Source organism: Thermobia domestica, chromosome 1 (assembly GCF_964235325.1).
Source record: "Thermobia domestica chromosome 1, izTheDome1.hap1.1, whole genome shotgun sequence".
Classification (NCBI taxonomy): Eukaryota; Metazoa; Arthropoda; class Insecta; order Zygentoma; family Lepismatidae; genus Thermobia; species Thermobia domestica.
Genome location: NC_137454.1, coordinates 361,436,220 through 361,459,915, shown reverse-complemented (window position 1 = coordinate 361,459,915; position 23,696 = coordinate 361,436,220). Strand labels below are relative to the sequence as shown.

Sequence of the window (23,696 nt, the reverse complement as noted above, 5' to 3'; positions counted from 1 at the left end):
CTTATCACTGCGAAATTAAAATACCGCTAATTTTACAGTAATTATGTGATATCTTCAAATAAATAAAAGATAATCGAAATATGGAACAAGAGCGCGCTAGACAATATTATTTTGCATGAGGTACCGTTATCACAAATCACCTAGTAGCTTCCCGTTTGCAGCTATTTATAAACGCGAAAATAAATGCCGAGTTTCTAAATGTCTTGAAGTCGAAAGCAGATAAGTGAGTCGTGATAACGGTATCCCATGTAAAATAATAATGTCTAGCGACCTCTTGTTCCACTCCGGTTATCTTTTTATCTATTTGAAGATATCACATAATTACTGTAAAATTAGTGGTATTTTAATTTAAGCCTCTTAAGTCATGTATTTGTATGATCATGATTTAAAAGGAATATGATTATTTTGTTACCCTCTTTAATATCACTGAAGAAGTTTTTACGAGTATATGTTGTATTAATTTATTAACGTTGGAACCATTGTTTTCGACTTTCGTTATTTATCATAACGACGAGAACATACTGTATTATCAATATTATAATACCATCAAATCTTACGAACACTAAGTTGAGGAACCGTGATGTGGAGTCTCGTGAGCTTATTCTGTGAAATGATTCTGACACATGGAATAAGTTGAAATATTCCGAGAGTTCTTATCACTTCCTCGTTTGACCACGTAATAGATTCCATCCGCTCTCTAAATCATTCAGTGGTTTAAAAAGCGTCAGGACCTACGGAAGTATTCGTCATTCTAAGGTACTTCAAGGATGATTCAGTAGAAGTTAAAATCTTTAAAACATGAACACTTTTTTTTTTTTTTTAAATATAGAAACATTATTTTTGCCAAACATTGTTTGAGTCATCATCAAGTCTAGGAGCCTCAGGTGGGCATGATATGTTGCCAGAACGAAAAAAAAAAAAAAAAAAAACTAGGAATGCTTTCAAACTTTTAACTGGAAATCCAATCGGAAAACGACCCACCATTAGGCCGCGCCTCCATTGCTTCCAAATGGGATTGCGAATGCGAACTGCGAATTCACGTGCCTCTGCTAGATCCGAAGTTTTACGAATGCGAATCAAGTTGCAATGTCACTTTTAAAGCTTCAATGTGAGATATTTTTGCTTGAAAATTCGTACCTTAAAGTCCTGAGAGCCTAAATAATAATAATATCTATTAATTTCTTTTGTGTGCAAAATAGAGTGAATGTCGCTCCCATTATTATTATTATGCTTCTGTGGTAAGCGCAACTAATTTTATTTAGTTAATTACAGAATCAGTGTACTTTCTAAAAAAATTTCTCCATGAGTAAAGAAACCCGTTTTTGCTATTTCAAACGTATTTGTCAATAATTACAAGAATTCGTAAAATCATTATTTGAGGAACAAAAACGAAATATAAATCGAATAAAAACTTGCCGTTCGTGTATCAATTAAATCTTCATATTTTAAAGACAAAACAAAGAAAAATATACATACCTTCCACTCCAAGTTCCTTGCTTACATCTGCCCATAATTTGTGCACGACGTGTCGTTTGTGGTAATCTGGATGAGCTTGGTACCACAATGGAACTTTTATCAAAAACAATTTATTAAAGCATCAACATCTATTTCCATCTTTATATATATATATATGGGGCGGATCCAGGATATGATTAAGGGAGGGGCTGAACCATATTTTGCCGTTTTATCCAGTGTAAAGCAGGATTGAAGCCCATTTTATCCAGTGTATATCTGAGCGTCAAGGGGGGCTATAGCCCCTATAGCTCCCCCCTTGGATCCACCACAATATATATATATATATATCTATATATCCGCACCTCGCTGATGATGAATGAATGCAACTACGTTTGCGATGGAATTACAGAAGAAAACGATTACCTTTTGATACGATGTTCAAGTGTTCTGTTCATTAGCAGCACTTACCTTTATAACCGCCACCAGGTTATAGAAGGATTTTTTGTATATTTCGTAAAGACAGTGATTATTATTTTCAATTTGTACTTTATTCTGTAACGCACATAAGTTCTTTCTTTGGTGGGAATTGCTTCTTTCCCACACAATTGGACAAAGAAGTCTTTCATCTTTTTTTCATATATATATTTAAAACATTGATTTTGCTGAGAACATTTCAGCGAATTGATTTTGCTGAGAACATTTTAGCGAATGACTAACCATTTCAGTGTTTCTCCCTGACTCATTATATGCACAGTATATATTCTATAGTTATTGGGAACTGAATTAAGTGCTTTCTTTAATCGCTTATGGAAACATTATAATAGATTAGAGAAATACGGGCTGACCAGATGTTCCAGCAACCAAAGTGGCACCAACTGCGTTGTTTCGTATTCGTTATCTGTACTTTCTCACGCCAAAGTTATCGCCGTGTCTAGTGCATTATGGGCAGTTGACTAAAATTAACAGAAATTGTTTTCTATATTCTGTTTGTATGTGCATACAGGTGAGTTAACTGAGTAATTTTTGAAATGAACTGCCAACACTTTGAGTTGACCATTGCAACCCGTAGCTTGAGCTTGGATGCTCAGGGAGTTTGACTCCAGGTCTGGAAGCCGTAACCACGCATGTCGTGTCGAGCTTCAGATATGACTTTTTGTGAAGGGGCACAAGCTATTTAGCCGGTGAAGGACGATTTCTTACGGCTAGCCCCAACTAGTGAAGTCCCAGGTCCGCAGACCTTGTGCTTTTAAAATGTTATATAGCGCCCTCCCACATCCGCATTCTACTTTGGAGAATTTCTTGTTTAATTTGCTGAAGATTCATCTCTACGTTTTAGGACGGTTCAGCGTAACAACTGGATTCATCGTGGGACGATCCAGACAACTTTTCGCCAGCGCTAACCCCCAAGTGTGTCAATGGTGTGAGAGAAGCATTTACAGTGAAATTCGAATTATGATCTTATAGATATATATATATATATATAAAGGGCTATATTGCCCAAAAAGGGCAAAGCGTGATTTCAGCGACAAAATTATTCTACATATCCAGTTTTTAGTGTTGTGTTCATTCATCTTTGCTATTTTTTTTATATAATAGTGTTCTAATAAATAAGTATAGTGTTATTTAATCCAGTGTGTTTTCGTTGTTTGTATGAGTGATGTTTGTGTGCGTTATGGTCTGGATGACCGTCTGATCGTCCGTGAGGTTTTCGAGACGAGACAGCCGAACCTCTCGGCGCCTAATGCTCATCTCATTAGTGAGACCGTCGAGCGATTTGGGAACAGTTTGTAACTCTTCTTTGAGAGGTCCTTCATTGTCCTATCCAGGTAAGTTCCAGTCTCAGGAGAATACTTATTGGTAGGACCACGAACAGCGACCAGAACTCAAGCCGATTACAAATAAATGTTCGCCTAAATAGAGACCTCGAATTTAATTGGTTACAAATAAATGGAAGCCCGAACAGCGACTCGAACTTCAGGCGGTTACACCTTTTTGTTTATTATTATTTCTGGGCCGACCCATTATTAGTGTTGCACCAAGACGAGTCGAAAATTTTCGTGAATCCATACATAGACCATATTGGCCTATCCCAAAAGGAGAGCTATGTGCATCTTCTCATCATAATCATCTTAGATATTCTGCCATTGTGCCATCATTGGCAGATCATTTGCCGCAACTGAAAAGCTTCCATGCTCCACGGTCTTTCGCTACCATCTTCGTCTTCACGTACGATTTTTCTGTTTTGATATTGTCCATTAGTTGCAGTGTCCTTCGCTGCCTCCCTCTTTTCCCTTTCACCATATCCTCTAGCACTTCCCTCGTGGTACAGTTCCTTCTTAGCCAATGTCCCAACTAGTTTCTCTTCCTCTTCTTAATAGTATCTAAAATTGTTCTTTTCTCCCCAACCGTTTCTAAACCTTCTCATTCGTTTCCCTCTCGGCCCATTCAATTCTCTCCATTCTTCTCCTTACTCACATTTCGAAAACTTCCACTCGTTTTTCATCATTTTTGCGTAATGTCCATGTTTCTGACCCATACAGCACAATACTCCATACGAAGCATTTTATGAGTCTTTTTCTCAACTCTTTATTCAAGGACTCACAAAATAGTCTTGCTAGTCATTTATTATCTCTTCGGTCTTTCTCTTCTTCTCCTTCCATGAGCTCCCTCGTGGCTAACCGGTTAGCGTACGCGCCTTTGGCGTGAGAGATCCAGGCTCAATTCCCGGTGGGAGTTCATGTGGTTCGGATTCCACGTTAATCAGTAGGTTCCGCCTCATATAGCCTCGGTGCTGAAAGGGACGCTAGACTCAAAATCAACTCAACTCTTCTCCTTCCGTAGATTATCTCATGTAGTACTCTCTCTGACATTACCTGTATATTATTTCAGTATTTATTAGACACCTCATTTATACTTCACTATGTCTTGTCTTTGTAACATCTCATTTATTTTCATGTTATTTCGTATTCTGCAAATGTTGTTTTCTTATCAGCCGGTATATTTCCTGATGATTTTAAAAACTTTCTCCGTTCTTCTTCATCTGTCTTAGGTAGTGTCCATATGTCATCGCCATAGATTACTGCTGGTTTCAGTAGAGTTTTATATATATATATATATATATATATATATATATATATATATATATATATATATATATATATATATATATATATATATATATATATATATACAGTGGGCTCTTTTTAAGTCGAAGTCCAAGGGGACACGAAAAAACTATCAAAATTCGAATTATCCAACAACATTCATTTTTACACACATAACAACAAACAAACCAAAGTACTGTGCATCAAAAACATATTCATATGGTGTAGACTTTACTTTAAAGCAGCTTATTATTTGCGTGATCGAATACCGCAAACTAACAAACGACATTGACTCCACATAATTCAAACTACGTGTACAATGGAAAATATATTTACGTACAACACTACAACATACATTGAATAGCCCAAACAATTAAACATCAGTAACAATTTGAATATTCTGTTCTCACTTTGAAGAAGTCGTACACCTCATTTGCTTAAATTTGATTATTTTTGTACGGTCAATAAATCTTGAATTTCATGTATTGCGTGGAATACGATATTAATAACATTTTTTTGACTTTATCAATAATTCATCTGAAATTTTCAACCAATTGTGAAACAAGATGAGATTGGCACACGTTCTCTATCTTTACTTCTTCCCCAATGCACCTTCATCTTTATCATTACATAGATTTTCTATTTATCTTTTGTATTACTCTTCCCTATGGCTGCATCTGGATAACTGAAAACACGTTAAAACTGTATTTCTCTGTTTACGTCTGTCCAACATTAAAAATTTTCAACTGTATTTACTTCGAATTATCCAAAACATAGGTTCAAAAGTTCGATTTATCCACGATTTTTTACTATTGTCTTCAATACAGTTTTCAAGGGGAATGGACTTCTGTTCGAATTATCCAATATTTCTAATTGTCCAAATTCGAATTAACGAGACTCCACTGTATATTATATATATATATATATAATATAAATTTTAGAGTTCTTTAACATTTTTTTTCTTGTTTGTTTATTGGTAAATAACATGATGTTACTAAAGTAATCTTTGTTGCTTGCCTGTACTCTATCTCTAACTAGCGTTAATTACCCTCTTCGTTGAGTTAAAATAAGAAAAACTAGTAATATGTTTCGTTAGTCAGTCACTTTTTACTATTACTAAAGCACTCTCTGATATCGGGCATTTCCGATCATTTTTGTATATCGCTCTCCTCCCTTTCCCCCAAGTTGCGGGGCTGAGTTTGGATTTAAAGGACATCGGAAGTATCACTGTTCATATCAGCGATATTGAAAATTTGATTGAGATCGGTCGGGTGGTTCAAGAGTTATTAACCCACAAACGTAGTCACTTTCATTTTTATATATATTAGCTAAACTTGCGCTCTCTACACAGCGCATCATTCACACATGAGCATGAATCTCCTTGTTATTCCTCACATATGTACATGTCCCTTTACAGACACAAGTGAAAGACGTCTTGTTAAAAATTGGCAAGAGATACCATAAAGGGGAGATTTTGTCGATTACTTTTTCAATATCTCGCACCGTTTGCATGATTTGAGCTTACTTCCGGTTAGAGTTTTTAATTCATATATGATCAGTGTTTTCTTTCTTCTTGTATGCAGTATGTAATAATTACACACACAATTAAGTATAATGTCAGTGATATATGGTGCTCATTGGGCAAAACACTCCAAACAATAAATATTCAACTTGCTATTAGAGTGGAGAAATGGTGATCCTTCATTTTTCATTATAATTTGGCCATGAAACAAACGCCTGAGTAGTATGCAATCCCTTATACAATTATGTGGTGTTGAAATTATAATGTGTAAGATATGATGCTTTAGGATTTTTTTCTTTTTTAATTTCAACACTTTCAGTGTACCCGTAAAAATGTAATAAAGAAATAATGGCCATGTTTTTAAGTATTCAATTAGAACTGGACAATCTACACAAAAGTTGCAGTCGATCAGTGAAAACGTCATCTTTCTAGAGACTATAGTTTTCGAAATCTCATTGTCGAAAGGATTGGTCACAAACAAAAACGCCCACAAACATATTAAAAGAACTCCAAAGATGGCAGCACAATTCATTTGCATTGATTTTGGAAAATCCTTATTAAAATACAATGGCTTTGAACAGTAATTTTAAAAAGATGAACTTTATATGGAAAAGATCTACTTAAATAATTTATTTAAAGTAGACATAGTTTAAAATATTTGTTTCTGTTAAACGTGAAATCACAAATAACCGTAATAAACCGTAAAAGGTTTGAAATCTGAGGTTATAGGTTGGAGCTCAAGCGCTTATGTTGCTATTGTAGCATTTTAATAGATAGATAGATAGATTGTTTCGTTGAGTCTGTTTTCATTGTCTGTTGTCAATCCAAAAAACTTTAGCTTGGGAACTTCTTCGAACTTCAGTTTTCTTATTTTGAGGTTCTGTGGTCTTTCCTCAGGTTTTAATATAATCATTCGTTATTATTATTATTATTATTATTATTATTATTATTATTATTATTATTATTATTATTATTATTATTATTATTATTATTATTAACTCTAATTCCTAGGCATGTTTATTCTGTTTTTAATTTTATATATTCTCTTTGATATATATCTCACTGTTCTTATCGATAGTATGGTTGAAAAAGTACATCCCAATAAAAAATGACCACTAATAACATAGAATTATTTTCCTAACGTATTATAATAGTCAGTCATTCTAATATTAGCTAATATGTGTGTATCCGGGTTAGTGTTAGTATAGCTCAAGAAATATCATTTATATAGTAGAAAAACTGCTTAGAGCTACAAAAGATCAGTGTAACTTTTTTTTTGGGGGGGGGGACTTTCTTTATAAATAGGAATTAATAAACTTCAGAAGATAATTTAGATTCTAAGGTTAGTGTTAAATAACTACGGTTAAGTAAACAGTTACAAAGTTCAAAGATAAAAAGAAAATTTCATACGCAGTTCTACCAAGCTTTGGCTTATGTAAATGTTGTGGTGTTTTACTTTCGTTAATCCATAAGAAGAGAAATATTTAGAAATTGAAAAAAAATTGCTCATTCGTGCGACATTACTGCTCTTCTGGAAAGAAAGAAGAAAAATATACGAGTATTAATATTTCTTTGTTTAAACCAGAATGGTTCCAAGTTAGCATCAACACGCAAAGTTGGGGAGATACACTTAAATTTTATATAGCATAGTGATTTATTATTTTTATATACATCTATTATATATATACACATGCGATATTTTGCCAAGTAATGAAACGAGTTGTGCAGCATCGCCTACTAGTGTTAACTAGAAACACCCCAATTTTAATATAAGACGTATTGCGTGATATAGAACGATACCCTTCCACCGGGTATGAAATCCGAGACACTCACATTAAAGACGCGTATCCACTAAACTGTATATTTGCGCGGAAACTAGCAAAAAAAAAAAAAATGTATTTTTAGTTTTGTGATCGCTACGTAAAAAGGCACCGGATGTTCCATTCCAGTTCCCAAGTGCAATCCTCTCACGCACATGTAGTAAAAGCCATTTATTGCAAGATTCAGTTGTCAAAATAGTAATTTTCAGCTGAATTGTAATTGTAGTCATTTATTTAACTAAAGTAGCAGTCAGGGGCGGATCCAGGACGGACTTCTGAGGGGGGGGGTTGTAAAACTGCTACTTAGAGCTACCTTTAAGAGCTCCAAACTCTGGGATGGGTTTTATTTATATATATAAAATAAGAACATTTCCTCTTCTGGGGGGGGGGGCGATCGCCCCTCCCCTGGATCCGCCACTGGTAGCAGTAGACGAAAAAATGGCTTCTGCGTATTTGTTGCGCTTTGCTACAGATATGTGGACAAAGCTAAGCTTATACGTGTATCAATATCAAGTTCCATCTTAATACGAATATATTGGCTAATAACTGGACTGTTTCTTCTACTTCGATTATGCATATATATTTTCTTTGGTAACTGTTGTATGTCAAAATATTTCTGTTACTTTCTTCAGATCCTGTTTTTGAAGTCAAGTGTTCTCAAATTTTATGCTAACAAGCCAAACGTCCTACTTTCCATTCCGCTCTAACCGTGGATGTATTTTTATTCGCTATTCATTATTTCTAATGTTGTTAGTGGTCCGTAGCTTTAAAGTATTAAACGAGATAACTTTGATTTAAACCGCTACAATATATATATAGGGTGAATGTGCCAGTACTCAGCCTCCTAACTCAAATTTTAAGTTCGAATGTCATTTTTGATTTTAATTTTGAACAGAATGAGACTTCTTCATGATATATGTATTCATTATTTAGTCTAGTTTACAATGAAAGGAGTGTTTTTAATGTCATTATTAGGATTTTAACAATATTTATAAATTTCCTAAAAATGCCGAAAAATACCAGTACTCAGCCACTACATTCTAGAACTCAGCCATTAACGAACCTAAAGTCAGCCAACAAAATTTGAAACTAATGATAAAAACAGATGTAATATCATGGAGCGTTTTTTATTTTACTACATGACACTACAAATATAACAGATTACATTATAATTGTCTAACAAAAAAAACATCATTTATTTCTCGGAAAAACTGTAACAAAATTGTATTGAGCGGACCCTTCGTAAAAATATAAGCAACCATGAAGCTAAAACATTTCAAATAGAACTAAAGTTGTTAGATCATAGCTAAATTTCATGACCAGTATATCGCAATATCATTTGATTACTCCAGTTAAAAGTTAGAAAACGCCAAAAGAAAAAAAAAAACTCACAAAAATATGAAATAAAATCGAATTATGTCTTCATAAAAATTCTACGAAGTTAGGAATATTTCTCATAGAACTAGAGTAGAAATATGTCACAGCCATCAGTTTATCACCATGTTTGAACACCTTTATTAAGTTAGAAAACGCAAATAAAGCATTTACTTCTTACAAATAATAATAATAATAATAATAATAATAATAATAATAATAATAATAATAATAATAATAATAATAATAATAATAATAAAATTGTAGTAGTTGTCTTTTCACAAAAATTCCAGGAAGTTGGAATTTTCTTTTTTGCTCTTTTTCTTTCCTTTTCTTTCTTTTCTTTCTTTCTTTTCTTTTTTTGTTTGGCTTTAATTGCTTTCTTCCGTTCTAAGATCTTGGCTATCATTATATTTCTCCATTCATCTGACGATATGGCACTTGATAATTTATTTTGCTTCGTTGCCTCTCTGAAGTCTTCCAATTGGTTCTGGCCAAAATAAATTATCTTCAAAATTTGGTGAGACTTGTCTACTGTTATTTGAACTTTTTTCGGGAGCTTTATCTATGACTGTGTATGACTTCTCAATATTATCGTTGGCGCTTTGAACTTGAAGTAATGTACCATCTTTCAAAACACCGTACCATCTTCCATTACATTATGGACCAATATTTCAGTACGATCTGCTTGACAAGGAAATAGAGAAGGGATATGCGAGGAAATCAGTCAGCCGATACACTTCAATCTTTTTCCAAACGTCTTTTCACTAAGCTATTTTTAATGTATTTAGAGTAGTCTACAGTATTTGCATTGAAAGGACACAAGCCACATTTCCTGAAACCATTTCTAATTGAATGGGAGAGAAAAGAACGGTTTACTACTGTTGACAAAAGTGAAGAGAAATGAGATTTTGCTACAGACTTATGTTTTTGGGTTGGCTTTGCCAGTCATGAACTGTCTTCTTCCATTCTATCTTGAGGGGTTTGAAGGCACTAACATCTGCTGGCTGAAGAATGTGTATTGTATTAGGTGGTAAGGCATGTAGAATTATTCAGTTTTCGATGCAAAACACATTAAATTCCATAGTTGGATGTGTGCGATGCCCTTCAGCAAATAAAATTATTGGTCTTTTAACGTTATTTCTTCCAGCCATTTGTTTATACCATTTACAATATACTCATAAAAAGTATCAATCCTCATCCAGGCCTGTTTCTGATCTTCCCCAAAACCAGACCTTTGGGATACTTTCTGTGATGTCAGGCGATGGTTTAACATACGGGAAAATAACCATTGGAAATACAGTTTCGCCGTTTGCCAGAGGAAACTAGAAGAACAGTGATTGTTTGTCAATTGCACGTCGGACTTCATAAACATTTTTCAAACCTTTCGATACGATAACTTCACCTGTTTCGAGACAAAGGCTAAAACTAGTTTCATCACCATTAAAGATTCGGGTGGGATCTTGCAGAATATCGGATGCGTTAATGCTTTGGAGGTACCTCGAGTTCTTAAACCACTTCCGAATAAATTCTTCGGTGACTGTTGCTCTTGCCTTCGGGAACTCTGCAAACTAATTCTGGGTTTCCTCGTAATAACAATTTATACCATTTCTCTCCTAGATAGCTCTCTTTGAAAAGTTTCTTTCTATTGTCACTTTTTACAATATTGTATACTCTATTAAATATATCCATTTTATTTTGCCCAAATCCAACTTTGGCTATTTTAGTGTGTTGCGAGAAACATTGAATGTTCTGCTAGCTTCACGTATAGTCATTCCATTTTCTACAGCCCTCAGTGCTTGTAGAGAGACTCTTCTAAGTACTGGTGAATTGACCACCGTTTTAATTTCTTAACTTCCATTTTTATTCCTTTTTCATTCATTTATATTTACTTCCATGAAATGAGTAAGTGGAAACCTGGCTTTTTGCAAATTTGGATATTGATATTTAAAATTGCAGTAAAATTACCAACAGGGCTGACTTTTGGCTTTCGAGGCACCAGTACTCGGCCTTTGCATTTTTACCGGGCTGACTACTGGAAAAACAAAGCTTTGTGAGTCATGCTGTATGTTATTAACAGAAGGGAAGTGAATACTTGGTCTGGGCATTAACAGAAGGGAAGTGAATACTTGGTCTGGGCATGTGATGGACGAAATTGCACACATATGCTATAATTACAGTACTCAGCCCCGGGGGCTGACTATTAGAAAATCACTCATTTTACAATTCCAGTACTCGGCCCCCCCTATACAAACGAAATGCTCAAAATCTACCAAAAATTTTTTTCTGTTTTCATTTCCTTAATATATACAAATTAAAAAATAAAAAGAATATTTATTATTTTTACATTAGATAACAAATACACACTTGTAACAAAAAGTCTCGTCTGTTATTTTTTACGTAGTAGATTCACGCATTACAACATAGTGTCTTCTTTGTCCACCTATTGCTGCGACACTAGGTGACATTTCGGTGTGACATGTGATCGGCTGTGTAGAGGATGAATGTCTAAAAGCTAAGCTTCATATTGATAAGGGTCAAAACGTAACGTTTTCTTATTTTTGTTTCGAAAATGCGTAAATGGCTGACTACTGGTGAGGGGCTGACTAGTGGCACATTCACCCTATATATATATATATCAGTGGCGGCTGGTACTATATGTTGCATGGTTGTGCAACCGGATATTTTTTTAATACTAAAAATATTTTTAAGTGTTAAAGTAGTGTATCAGTAAAAAATAAACCTTTGCTCTTGAGCGCAAAACAGTATTGATGCATTTCTGAAAAAAGTCAATTAAAAAAAAACGGAAAGAAAGAGAGAGATTTACCTTTCCGGTGGCAGCGAACGTTGCCACTGGAAGCAGTAACATTGAGCATATGGCAGCGAGCTCCTATCTCTTAACATGGGGAAGTGGATTTATTCTTTGCAACGCTCCTATCTTCCAGTATTGGTCCCTTGCGGTTGCAATTTCTGCCACAACTGGTCAGCTTCTGTAATAGTTACGAATTCCTCCGCTTAGCAGCGCTTGACTCAATTGATAGGGTGAGGAAGATACAGATGCGTGGAAGAAAGAAGTTATTCACAAAACATAAACTCGCAAAGAACAAATATAAGTCTGGTGGTAGCAGGGACGGATCCAGGCTGAAAGTTTGGGGGGCGGTCGTTCGAAGTCAATAGATTTTATTTAACATTTATAATACATAGGTGAAAATTCTTGGGATAAGATTTATTTTTTAAAAAATCCTATTCGGGGGGGGGGGGGGCGTCAATCGAGTCTTCAAGAAGAAAATGTCTTACTACTGGTCTAATTCCTAGCTCTGTGTCTTTCGTGCACATGGTTCCGTGTTCGAATTCCGGCGGAGAGCATAAATTAATATCAATCATTCACTTCCAATACTCATCTGTCTTCTTTAGCCTAATTTGCTGGAATGTTAAACTATTTTTTTTTTATTATTATTTTCAAAGGAAAACATCTTAGATTTCATGCTTCTTTACAGACAAAAAATACGCGGTTCCTGAAAATGGACTTTTTGTTCCGTATATTTATACAAAGAAATGTTAACAAAATGCATATTGTCGGAGGAGAGAGGTGTTTCTGGACCCTAAAGAAAATAAAGCGGAAAATATTTGCGGTAGCGATGCTTTCTATTCAGAGAAACTTGGCGAGCAGCATTTCAGATTTCAATAAGGTAATAGAAAAATTTGAAGCCCGAAAGATCGAAGAAAGACCTTCCATTCTAAAATAATGCATAGTTTATATAATTAAATAATTTTGTTTAACTGCGTGCATGCAATTTTCTTGCCTTTTTTTTCTGCTTTTCGGATTAACGCCATCATTCATGGCTTACAGCACACACTATATATTCGATTTATCTCGTGTTCAATAACATGAGTGTAGAGGTTTCGTATATAAATAGTGTATAAACATACATTGATAGTGGTTGTTTGAAAAAAAGGAAATAGCTTATATATTAAATTAATATTAGAGAAATAATTTAATCAATAATATACAAATAGAGCTTAAAAGACTTTCCTCTTCATATTTCCTGAATATTTCTTGGATAAGACTCAAGAATGCTGGGGGATGGGAACACTTGCGCGTACCTACATACCTTTGATATTACAACATTGCAACCGGTGCTTGTACAGACTACGATCCGCTACTGATATATATATATGGGGGGGGGGGGGGGGAAGCGCACTCAAGTTGAAAATTGCACGCACAGACTTTATAAATGTAAACCTAACTTTCAGTGTACCTTTACAGTTTATCTTTATAATGTGTTTTCTTTTCACCTTATGGAAAAGGAACTATCGGTTTTAACAATGCGTTTCTATCTTATTGGTTACACGTGGCTTGTTATTAAATCAGGTGGAAGTTATCTTTGCTTAAAGAACTAAATGGAAAGAAGAAAAACAGGAGGAAAAGATATTGTTCTCGCCTCAAGACATTCTACTCACAAACTAAAAGTACCTCCTCTTTATTATTATTATTTTCTTCCTTATCTGAGTGCTCAAACCAAAGTTAACTTTCACCTCATATAATGCTATTAAGCCAGGTACAACCAAGAAGACTAAAAGTTAGACTTTCACAAAGTCTGGAGTAGAATTCCCAATTTTTGCACTTCAGTAAGTGTATAAGCTTCAAATGAAATGTTCAGAGCCAAGTAATAGTATTTACTTTTACTTAATACAACATTATTTGCAGAGAATATTTATAATACTGAAGGTAAACACATGGCCAATTTCTGTAGTGCAAAATTATGCCTTATGTAAGGCATAATTTTGCACTACAGAAATTGGTCATGTGTTTACCTTCAGTATTATAAATATTCTCTGCAAATAATGTTGTATTAAATAAAAGTAAATACTATTACTATTTACTTTTAGGAGAGCAAGTCCAGACACGCAAGTTTCAGATCAAGACTTTTATAAAGTTTCCGCATTTTGTTAATGAATTGTGCTGACAGTTTTGATTGTTGCTGCTTAATGTTAAACTTTAAATATTAAGGAACAACAATCAATTGTGAGAGCACAATCCACTAGCAAAATAGGGGGAAATTTTAGAGGTCTTGATGTGAAAATTGCGTGTTTGAACTGGTCCTCCTCCTCCGTAAAACCACAGATATATCTAAAACTAAACCTACCTTAGTACCTGGTCTTTTTTCTCTTTATGAATTCATTTTCCTCTATGTTTCAAACTTTTCGTGGGTCTTGGACGCGAGCATGTTTACTGCTAGCCGGAAATAACTAATCTAACATCCTGTAACGTTTTCTTGTACTGTAAAAGAGAAAAGATCCCAAGGACAAGAAAACAGTACATGGTGTCAAAATTAGTGTTTTTCGGCTAACAGTAAATATGATGGTGCCCAAGACCCCTGAGAAGGTTGCAATATAGTGGGAAATGATCTCGTCAAAAGAAAGAAGTACCCGGTACTAAGGAAGGTTTAGTTTTTGGTACAGGTTTATTGTACGGATCCATAAATAAATTCATTGTGTATATATACCCTTCCTCAGTAAGAACTTTTTGTATTTTAAACAAACATTTTTGAGGTATGGACTTGCATTCCTGTGTACAGATTCACTTTAAGATTATTTACACACTAATCTATTAAAATATTGTTACAAATTCGTTTTGTAAGTTTTACAAATTTGTGGATCCGTATAGTAAATCTACACGTAGTTTTTATATTCAAATGCGTCCTATAGTATGAATTAATAACGAAACTTTCATATTTATTGTTGTAGCTTGATCCTGGTATCCAGCGATACATGGCTATGAAAGTGACCCAATATGACCACTTCAAGCCTACTCCGAAGACATCTTTCTATGGAATAGGACTTGTTCTCGTGCCAATAGCGTTGTATACGTATGCGATCTATAAGGAGAGGGTAAGTGACATATACATATACAAGTAGATAATGCAACATTGACTGTTTATTCATTTGGCAGTTACGTAAAAAAAAATAAATAAATAAAAGTCGCTTGTTCACTCATTAACGTAATGTAGATTGCATACTTGTTTACAAATTTCAGAAATAGAATACGAATTTGAGATCTTTAATGATGATGCATATTTTAAGAGAAAGTTCAAACGTTGGATGAAATCCAAGGCTGCTTTATCTATCAATAATAAACAGATAAGACATGAGCGTCACCGGAAATTTTCGCTAAGGTTTACAAACGTTGTTGTAGCTCCCCGGAATTTATCACCAGTTCTGGCATTTCAAAGTAGTGATAAGTTGTTTCGATTTCTACCAAGTTTAATGTCTTAAAGCGTTGTAGACAAATAAAAAGAGAATCTGTACCTTAAGCAAAACTTTATTTAACGTTACAAATAGAATAATATTGCAGGCGGTTTCGATGGAATAAAAAATGAAATGGAAAAAACTGAAGCTTTCTAACAACCAAATTAAATCAAAAGCTGGAATACATATCTCTTTCTTTGTTGGCGGCAATCGTATGGAATCTGGAAAGTGACATTTTAGGAAAATAGTAGGAGAGTATCAATGATTTTTTTTTTCTATACAGTGATTCATCTTCCTACTAGTGCCAGTTAAACTAGTTTTACATATACTTTGAGAAGTCTTAGGTATGCTTGTTTTTTTTAGTGTAAGCATTTTAACAGTTAAAAATTGTGCTTAAAGGAGTCAAAGACGTTTCTACAGCATATAGTGGTCTCAGGACAATACGACTTTTATACATTGTACTTAATCGCACGTCGTTTTCGTCCTTCATATATTTTTTTCTGACAGATCAAGGGCATTTGAACTCATCCAATCTGGATCAAACTTGGTATAGTGGTAAACCTAGATCTGTTATAGAAGCCTGTGAAATATTAGGGTATGCATGTGTTTGGTTCCCAAGTTATGGGCCATCAAATTTGGAGCCTTAGACTTAGTCACATACTCGCAAACAAACAAAAAGAAAAAAAAAAAGAAAAAAACAACAACTCAATTCATCTGATCAGAACCAAACTTGGCATGGGGTAGACCTAGACCTGCTGTACAAGCGTGTGAAATATTACGGTATGCAGGCGTTTGGTTCCCAAGTAATGGGCCATCAAATTTGGAGCCTTAGACTTAGTCACGTATTCGCAAACAAACAATGAAAGAAATAAGAAAAAAACATTCGATCTGGATCAAACTTGGTATAGTGGTAGATCTTGGCCTGCCATACAAGCGTGTGAAATTATATGCTATTCAGGTGTTGGATTCCCGAGATATGGGCTATCAGAGTTGGGCCTTGGACTTAGTTACATATTGGCAATCAATCAATCAAAGGATCAAACAGAAAAACTCATCTGATCTGGATCAACTTGGCATAGTAGTAGACTTTGGCCTGCTATGCTAGTGTTTAAAGTATAATGATATCCAGGTTTTGGGTTCTTGATATGAGTCATCAAATGTTGGGTGTGAATTTAGGGGAATTTTCGGAAAAACAATTTTAATAAAGAGTTGCATTAGAAATCAATGAAGCAGTACTTTTTAAAAAAAAAAAAACTTTGTTGGGCTATTACACTAGTTAAAGGCAGAATAAAGCACACAATGTAACCAGTTTAGGTGCATAGTTCGTTAATATCGTACCGAAGATATGACGGTATTTCATCGAAGCTCTCTGCAATATTACTTGTTGTAAAGGATGCTTAAGGTAAGTTTCCTTTTTTACTATCTTAATGTGCATCCACTAAGATCGTTCAGCATTTTTTTCAGTGAAAGTGTAGAGTGTATTACTACTAGTACTATTCAAAAATGAAAATATATACATATAAAAGAAAATATACCAAGATATTGGAAATTAATATGAATGTAAAAGAGAAATTATGTTTATGTTTAAATATTAAAATATCAGTTTTGTGTGTTCAGTACAAGCTAATGTTTCCCTTCTTCCCTCGATGGCAGAAGAAAATAATTGCAAATATTTGCAGCATATAAAAAAACATCTTTTCTTTCTGGCTAGGACAAAGTTGACATGAGTTTAAATTTACTGGTACATACGCAAGTCACTTCTCAATTTAGGATTTCCTAAAATCCTTCCCATTCTTATGGAGTGGAGTTTTCAAAGTAAATTCAACTGAATTGGATTTTCGTGTTCTGTTTCTGTCCCCAACAGTGGCGTATTTAAGGAAGGCTTCCGGGTTTAAGCCTCCCCCCGAAATGTTATTTATTATATTAAAGTAAATGTAATATTTTGCATAATTTTCACATTTCCAGGAATAAAATTAGCAAAGTCCCCCCGAAACAAAATTGTAAATACGCCACTGGTCCCCAGCAATGGTTCAGAAGAAATATGTAAATATTGTAAAGTGTCTCCTTCTCTTATTTCTTCGCAATCGATTTCTAGCATTCCTTCTAGTAAATGATTCGTTTACTACTGGTGATTGATAGAGGATTAGAAAAAACAATATACGTATAAACGGTATGCAAGCTCTTAGTTCCAGATATGGGTATACCATTATTTTATACATTAAAAAGAATATGCCAAGATTGTAAAAGATGAGTGAATAACAAAATGAACAAATTCAGTTTATTTAGACTAGAAGCCTATTTTGTCCATACACAGCTTTTGCATGATTCAAGTAAGTCATGGAATGACTTCTGGAAGTCCTGAACTAAAGTGGTATTCAAGGTCCCTGGAATACTTTACTTCACTATATCCCACGAGGGAAGAAGCTAACGCGAAATTGGGCAAACTAAGATGGTGATAGTTGAATATTTTCAGGCTTGTATCCCTTTTTTAAGTTACTGAAATGAAATTAAAATTAAATTTCTCGTTTGACTTTTCACGTTTATGCTCTGTATACGGGTGAATATCTGAAAGTGAATGACTATAAAATGATTGGAGTCAGAATTTGGGATGAAACAAGAAAAGAGAAAACTCACAGACACAATGTTGTTTACCACAAACTCACATGATCTGGGATCGAACCAGGAATCCGCCGCATCAGAGTTTAGCGTTCTATCGCTAAGCCTCTCCTCTTTTACATGTCACTTTTTTATTTAAGGTATAGTATATGTTAACAGCGTTACTTGTTAATAGTAGGCTATTATTACTGAAACTAACTGAAATACCTATCGCACTGGAAGCATAGGTTTATGGAAAGTATTTGATAAATAATGAAAAATTTAAATATTATAGAAATTGTCCCCCCACCCACCCATTCCCTCTTAGAAATGGGATTTTTGAAAACATTCAAACACATGTTCCATTATATTTAGTTAAAATTTAAATGCCGAATTTTACATATCTAACTTAAGCAAATTCTCACATTTGTCATTTTCTCAACAAATAGTAGAAAGTTTAAATATACAGTGTCTTCCAAAAGTCCTGCAAAAAAGTAAAAAGCTGTAACTTTGAAAGTACTACTTACAATTTTGTATTTTGTTTGTAATGTTTAGTGGAAATGTTAAAATTTTTGTTGGCAACAATGAGCGGATGTAAACGTTGACGTCATAACCGCAAATCACGTGACAAAAATGGCGTCTACTCAAGAGAAAGCGCAATGTGTGGCGTGGTTTTGTGAGTTAAAATCTAGTGTTTTGACGAGAAGAAAATTCCGACAAAAATATCAGAAACAACCACCTGCAGGTTCAAGTATCAAGAGATGGTACGATAAGTTCCTAGCTACCGGAAGTGTCTTGGAATTGCCTCGTAGCGGAAGGCCAACAACCAGTGTTGATGTGATTCAGTCCGTGCAGGAAAGCGTGTTGCGAAGTCCAAAGAAATCGTTGAAACGCAGATCCTTGGAGCTGCGAGTGCCAATGATACAATATCGTTCGTAAGAAAATAAAGGTGAAGCCTTACAAGTTGAAACTTGTACAGGAATTGACGGAAGAAGACTGTGACATATGAAGTGAGTTTTGTGAAATGCCATTCTTGGATTCCCGAAAAGACTGCTTGGAAACAAAATTTCAGACTTTCTTACAAGTCCACTAAAAGTTTTGTACAAATACAATAAATGGTTACAAAGTTACAGCTTTTTACTTTTTTGCAGGACTTTTGGAAGACCCTAGATATTGCCTCCTTTCCTTCTTTACACGCGACACTTGCAGAAATTTAATGGAAAGTTTATACGTTGAATTTCATTTTCCTTCAAGGATTCATGAGGTACTGTATTTTTGGCAAATAATGTCAGCCCACTTTTACTCCCTTCCATTACTTGTTTCCAAAAACCCTTCCTTATCTCTCGCTTTCGTGACAAAATTAACTCTGTCCAAATTCCGTATTTGTACCTATAGTAGTATGGACTAGGGGATGTGCTCGTGGGTTTTCTCGGGGTTCTCCCGTTTCCTCCCACTTTCTTCATTCCACCATTTCACTCATCTCTCATCATCACCGTCTCCTTTAGCCTAACCGGCATAACCGTGGGACGTAAAACTCAAAGATATTGGACTAGGGGATGATCAGTGAATCACATCTGTTCTTTTATGTAATAGTATAGAGAGGTAATGGTGGAAACCTATGACAAGTTTTAGAAAAGTCAATGAATACATGACATAAATTTAAGGTGATATATACATAAAGTTCATATTTAAAAAGTATATTGTTAAAACTTCATAATTTTTCATATTTTGTTATTTTTTTCCTTCATACTTTGCCCCTCTCTGCTGAAAAGTTTAATGTAAATATCAATGATACCAAACTTAAGCAGTTGTAATTTTTTTTTTTCTTCTGCATTACAGAGTGCTCGAGAACAGAAGATAAGAACAGGACAGATTGCTTACAGGGACAGGAAATTCAAGTTTATTTAAGCGTATGCTGTTCATAAACATTAATACGTTGTTCTGAACGTCAGGTGAAGCTGCTTAGTGAAGTGTGTATATAGGAGAATTATGTATAGTAACATGGTTAAATGTTATTTGTGCCTGTTGTGGATTATATAAAAATGCTTAATAAATTAGCAATAAGAAAATCAAATGTTCTTTATTCACTTGAATACAGGAAACATGCATAAACGTATCACAATGTCATGTATTCAAATGTGTATATGAAAAATTACGATTGTGTTAACTTATGGCTTTCAGGGTACATGAACGTTAATCGCAACAGAAAAAAGTTAGGAAGTTTTGTCCGCCAGCCAGAATTCATACTACCCTTTTCTAAGATCCTGCTTTGTATATTACTAGCAGAAGTGCCCGGCTTCGGATGGAAAAGATAATATTTGTGTACATTATTTTAAAATAAACAACTAAGTAAAATCAGCGTTGCCTCTGTCAATTTTGGGTCAATTGACATGGCGTTGCTTCTGTCAGAAAACAAGGAAGAGAGTAGAACACATAACGATAAGTTGTCTCTGTCAGTTGCTGGTCCAATTGACATATTACGACTCAGCTTAGCGACTTTGAAAAACTATGAATTCGTCACAAGTCTCAATCATTTTCGTCATTTTGTTTTTAATTCCTTCTCAGCTTCACTCCATGCTGATGGAGGCTGAATTTCGACTTAGATGGCATTGGGTGTGTCACTATTCATGTCAGCAACCTTGAAAACGATTGATTCGACTATAATATCGGTCATTTTCGATTATTTTTACATGTTACACCCCTAGAGATATCTTACCCACAGGATTTCTTTTCCAGATTATATGTCACATCTGTGTAGAAATTAGTTTATCTTCCTAACTTAAGAAGTTTATGAGATACTCTATATTTTACATCATTTTTAAACCACCTCTTCCCACTTGAAGCCCCTCCTTCCCTGTTACAGTACATCCAAAAAGCTCTACATATCCTGCGGTCTCTTCCAGGCTATGATCCGTTCGGTAAATTTACTTTGAAGTATGCCAAATCAACAGTGTGGATGACTATACTAAACAAATATACAAACATTCATTTTTATATATAACATTATCCTACCTACCTTACTTACCGACAGTTCTTTTTCCACCACTATAATTTTTGCATCATTCCAATAGTAAATGAAAACTCATGATATCTGAAACATAAATTGACTTCGTTCCGCGAACTACAAAGGTAAACAATTCATAATTAGATGTAGCATGTATGGGTTGTGTGCAAGATGATGTAGAACAGTGGTGTTCAACGTAGCGTACGCGATGACTACTTGGAGGGTACTTAAATTATATAAATAATATATTATACTATAAGATCGTATTTATTTATTTAATGCTAACTGTAACATAGTTCTATGAAATTTTTACCATGATTCCCCTGTTTATAGTAAAATTGGGTTATTTAATTAATCTATACTAATATATAAAATACAGAAAGAGTGAGTTTGTGTGTGTGTGCCTGCCTGCCTGCCCATCTAGCTCTCATTAGGTTTTCACATAGAAAGCATTTACATAGAGCCACCAAATTAGCATTAGGAATTAAAAAGCATTAAGGATTTAAAAAAGATTCCAGAATTCCAGGTTCTGGAAAAGTAAGGGAATTTCCCGAATAGTTGAAAAATCGTGGAAAACTCAGGGGAATTTAAGTATGAATTTCTGTTTCTCAGAACTTACTTATCTTTTTGCTTAGGCTATTCGGTACGGGATTTTTTTAAAACCTCTACCTGCACACACCCAATATACATATGTATATGTAGTCAATGAGGAACCTCCTGGTTGGAGAAATATATAATTGCTTTTTTTACATTATATATAGAACTTGAAAAGTTAGGGAATTCGTGCTCGCCAAATAAGTGAAAACCCTGGATTACTTCTCATGTAGAATTCTCTACCTACGAGTTTATTCCTTCACTTTTCGAGTTCTTATTATAGCTAAGTTCTCTATTAGCCAAAGTAGGGTGTTTTTATCTGTCCAGTTGTTGAGAAGAACGCTCACCACTGACAGCAAAACTTTCAAGTTCAGCTCAAAACACCATCAGTATTCCACCATTTTCATCATCATCGTCTTTTCCAGTTTCGCCTGGAGTTTATTGCTCGTTTCATTATCATGCTTTCTGGTCTGGATTACTTCTCATTCCCTGAACAATACTTTCTACAATTAAAGATCAACGAGTTTCGAACACTTTCTGACACATCGTCTCTGCGTTGCTTGATGCTGTGTCAGTTCATGTTTTTTAATCGTTTACTACTGTAATCAACTCCATGCAGTTGATTTCTCTCTCCCCTCCCCCCTTCTATCAGCCGCCACAGTTCTTTAATAGAATACCATGAATCAACAAGTACTGTCTTCCTATTGTGACCGGTCGGTGAAGCTTATCCCTAGTAGCAAAACATTTGAAATACCAGCTAGCTGCGAAACGATTTACCAGACAGTGTACTATGAAACCTAACGTTCAGATCATACTTAATTGAGCAGAGGAGATTTTTGATCTTTGCTGTTGTATATATTGTCTTGATATTATATTTGGCCAAGTTCTCTGAAAATTTGATCTATGTAGGCAAAACGTGATATCGTTCTTGAGTTTTTACATTTTCATCGGAGAGTTATAAAGACGTGCCTTGGCCCATCCTGTTTGCTCACGGAGTGTCCAAGAACATTTCTGATGGCATCATAGTATCCGTTGTCGTTTTTAAATGTAGTTCATGGGTAGATTACCTTCCTCTGATACTCCAGTTGCCCAATATATTAAAACTTTAAGCGCCAAGGCCCAAAATCTGATGCCTTACTCTGGGGCCAGCAACGTTCGCTGGTCTATTGAATAACGCGTCAAGTACACATAACGTATGTGCACATGATACCCGATAATAGACTGTGTGTATAAAATACGCGTATAAACACATTTCGCTTTAAGTGTTAATGAACTGACTACAGCAAGACTAGAATCGATAAGAAAACTTCCAGCATTAAGGTACACATCTATGTGCGACGATTTTTCTTATACATATGGCCAAAAGTCCCGTCTGGTTTTAGTGTAATTAAGATATCCAGTAGTGAGAAGTATTTTTTTAAAAACTTACATAATGGTGTAGGTACTGGTATGGTAAATTGAAGTGACGCAGAAAATCTTCAAGGTGTATAGTAATTTTTATTTTTATTTATTTATTTTATCATGAATACGGTTTTCCTTTTCAGATGCTCTATATATTATGAGGTTTAAGTAATATTTCATCAAATAAAGTAGAGTACCAATGATAATTCTATTCTGATAAATAGCGCATAGATTAAATGTTTTCTAATCACTTGATTGTGGGATGACCACCAGGGTCACATGACCTCAATTATTTTTCACCTGAGGAATTTTTAAATTTGAGGCGTGTTTTGTGGAAGTCCTGGTAAGAAGAGTACTGCAACGGCAATTTAGGTCTTTACACGTGAAAATGAATTCAAAACATAGTGGAACGTTTGAAGAGGTTTCTTAAGAACGATGGCCGACATGTGGAGCACGTTTTGTATTATACATGAAGCAAAATGAGAAGAATTAACAATTGAAAGCCACTTGGAAATCTGTGTTGAGAAAGTAAGAAAAGTCACAGGGGTTATTGAGTTCCCTGAGAGAGGGGCCAATCA

At 34.7% G+C, this 23,696-nt stretch overlaps 1 protein-coding gene across 2 annotated transcripts in view; it reads left to right on the top strand.

Annotated features, from left to right (window-relative positions):
• The window catches only part of ND-B15 (NADH dehydrogenase (ubiquinone) B15 subunit), an 88,020-nt gene extending 67,827 nt beyond the window's left edge, over positions 1-20,193 (top strand). For both annotated transcript variants that reach the window (XM_081730642.1, XM_081730632.1), the window contains 2 exons: positions 15,024-15,167; positions 19,959-20,193. In XM_081730642.1, the coding sequence (XP_081586768.1) occupies positions 15,024-15,167; positions 19,959-20,027 (213 nt within the window). In that variant the 3' untranslated portion in view covers positions 20,028-20,193. The remainder of the gene's footprint in view (positions 1-15,023; positions 15,168-19,958) is intronic.
• The last annotated feature ends 3,503 nt before the right edge of the window (positions 20,194-23,696 follow it).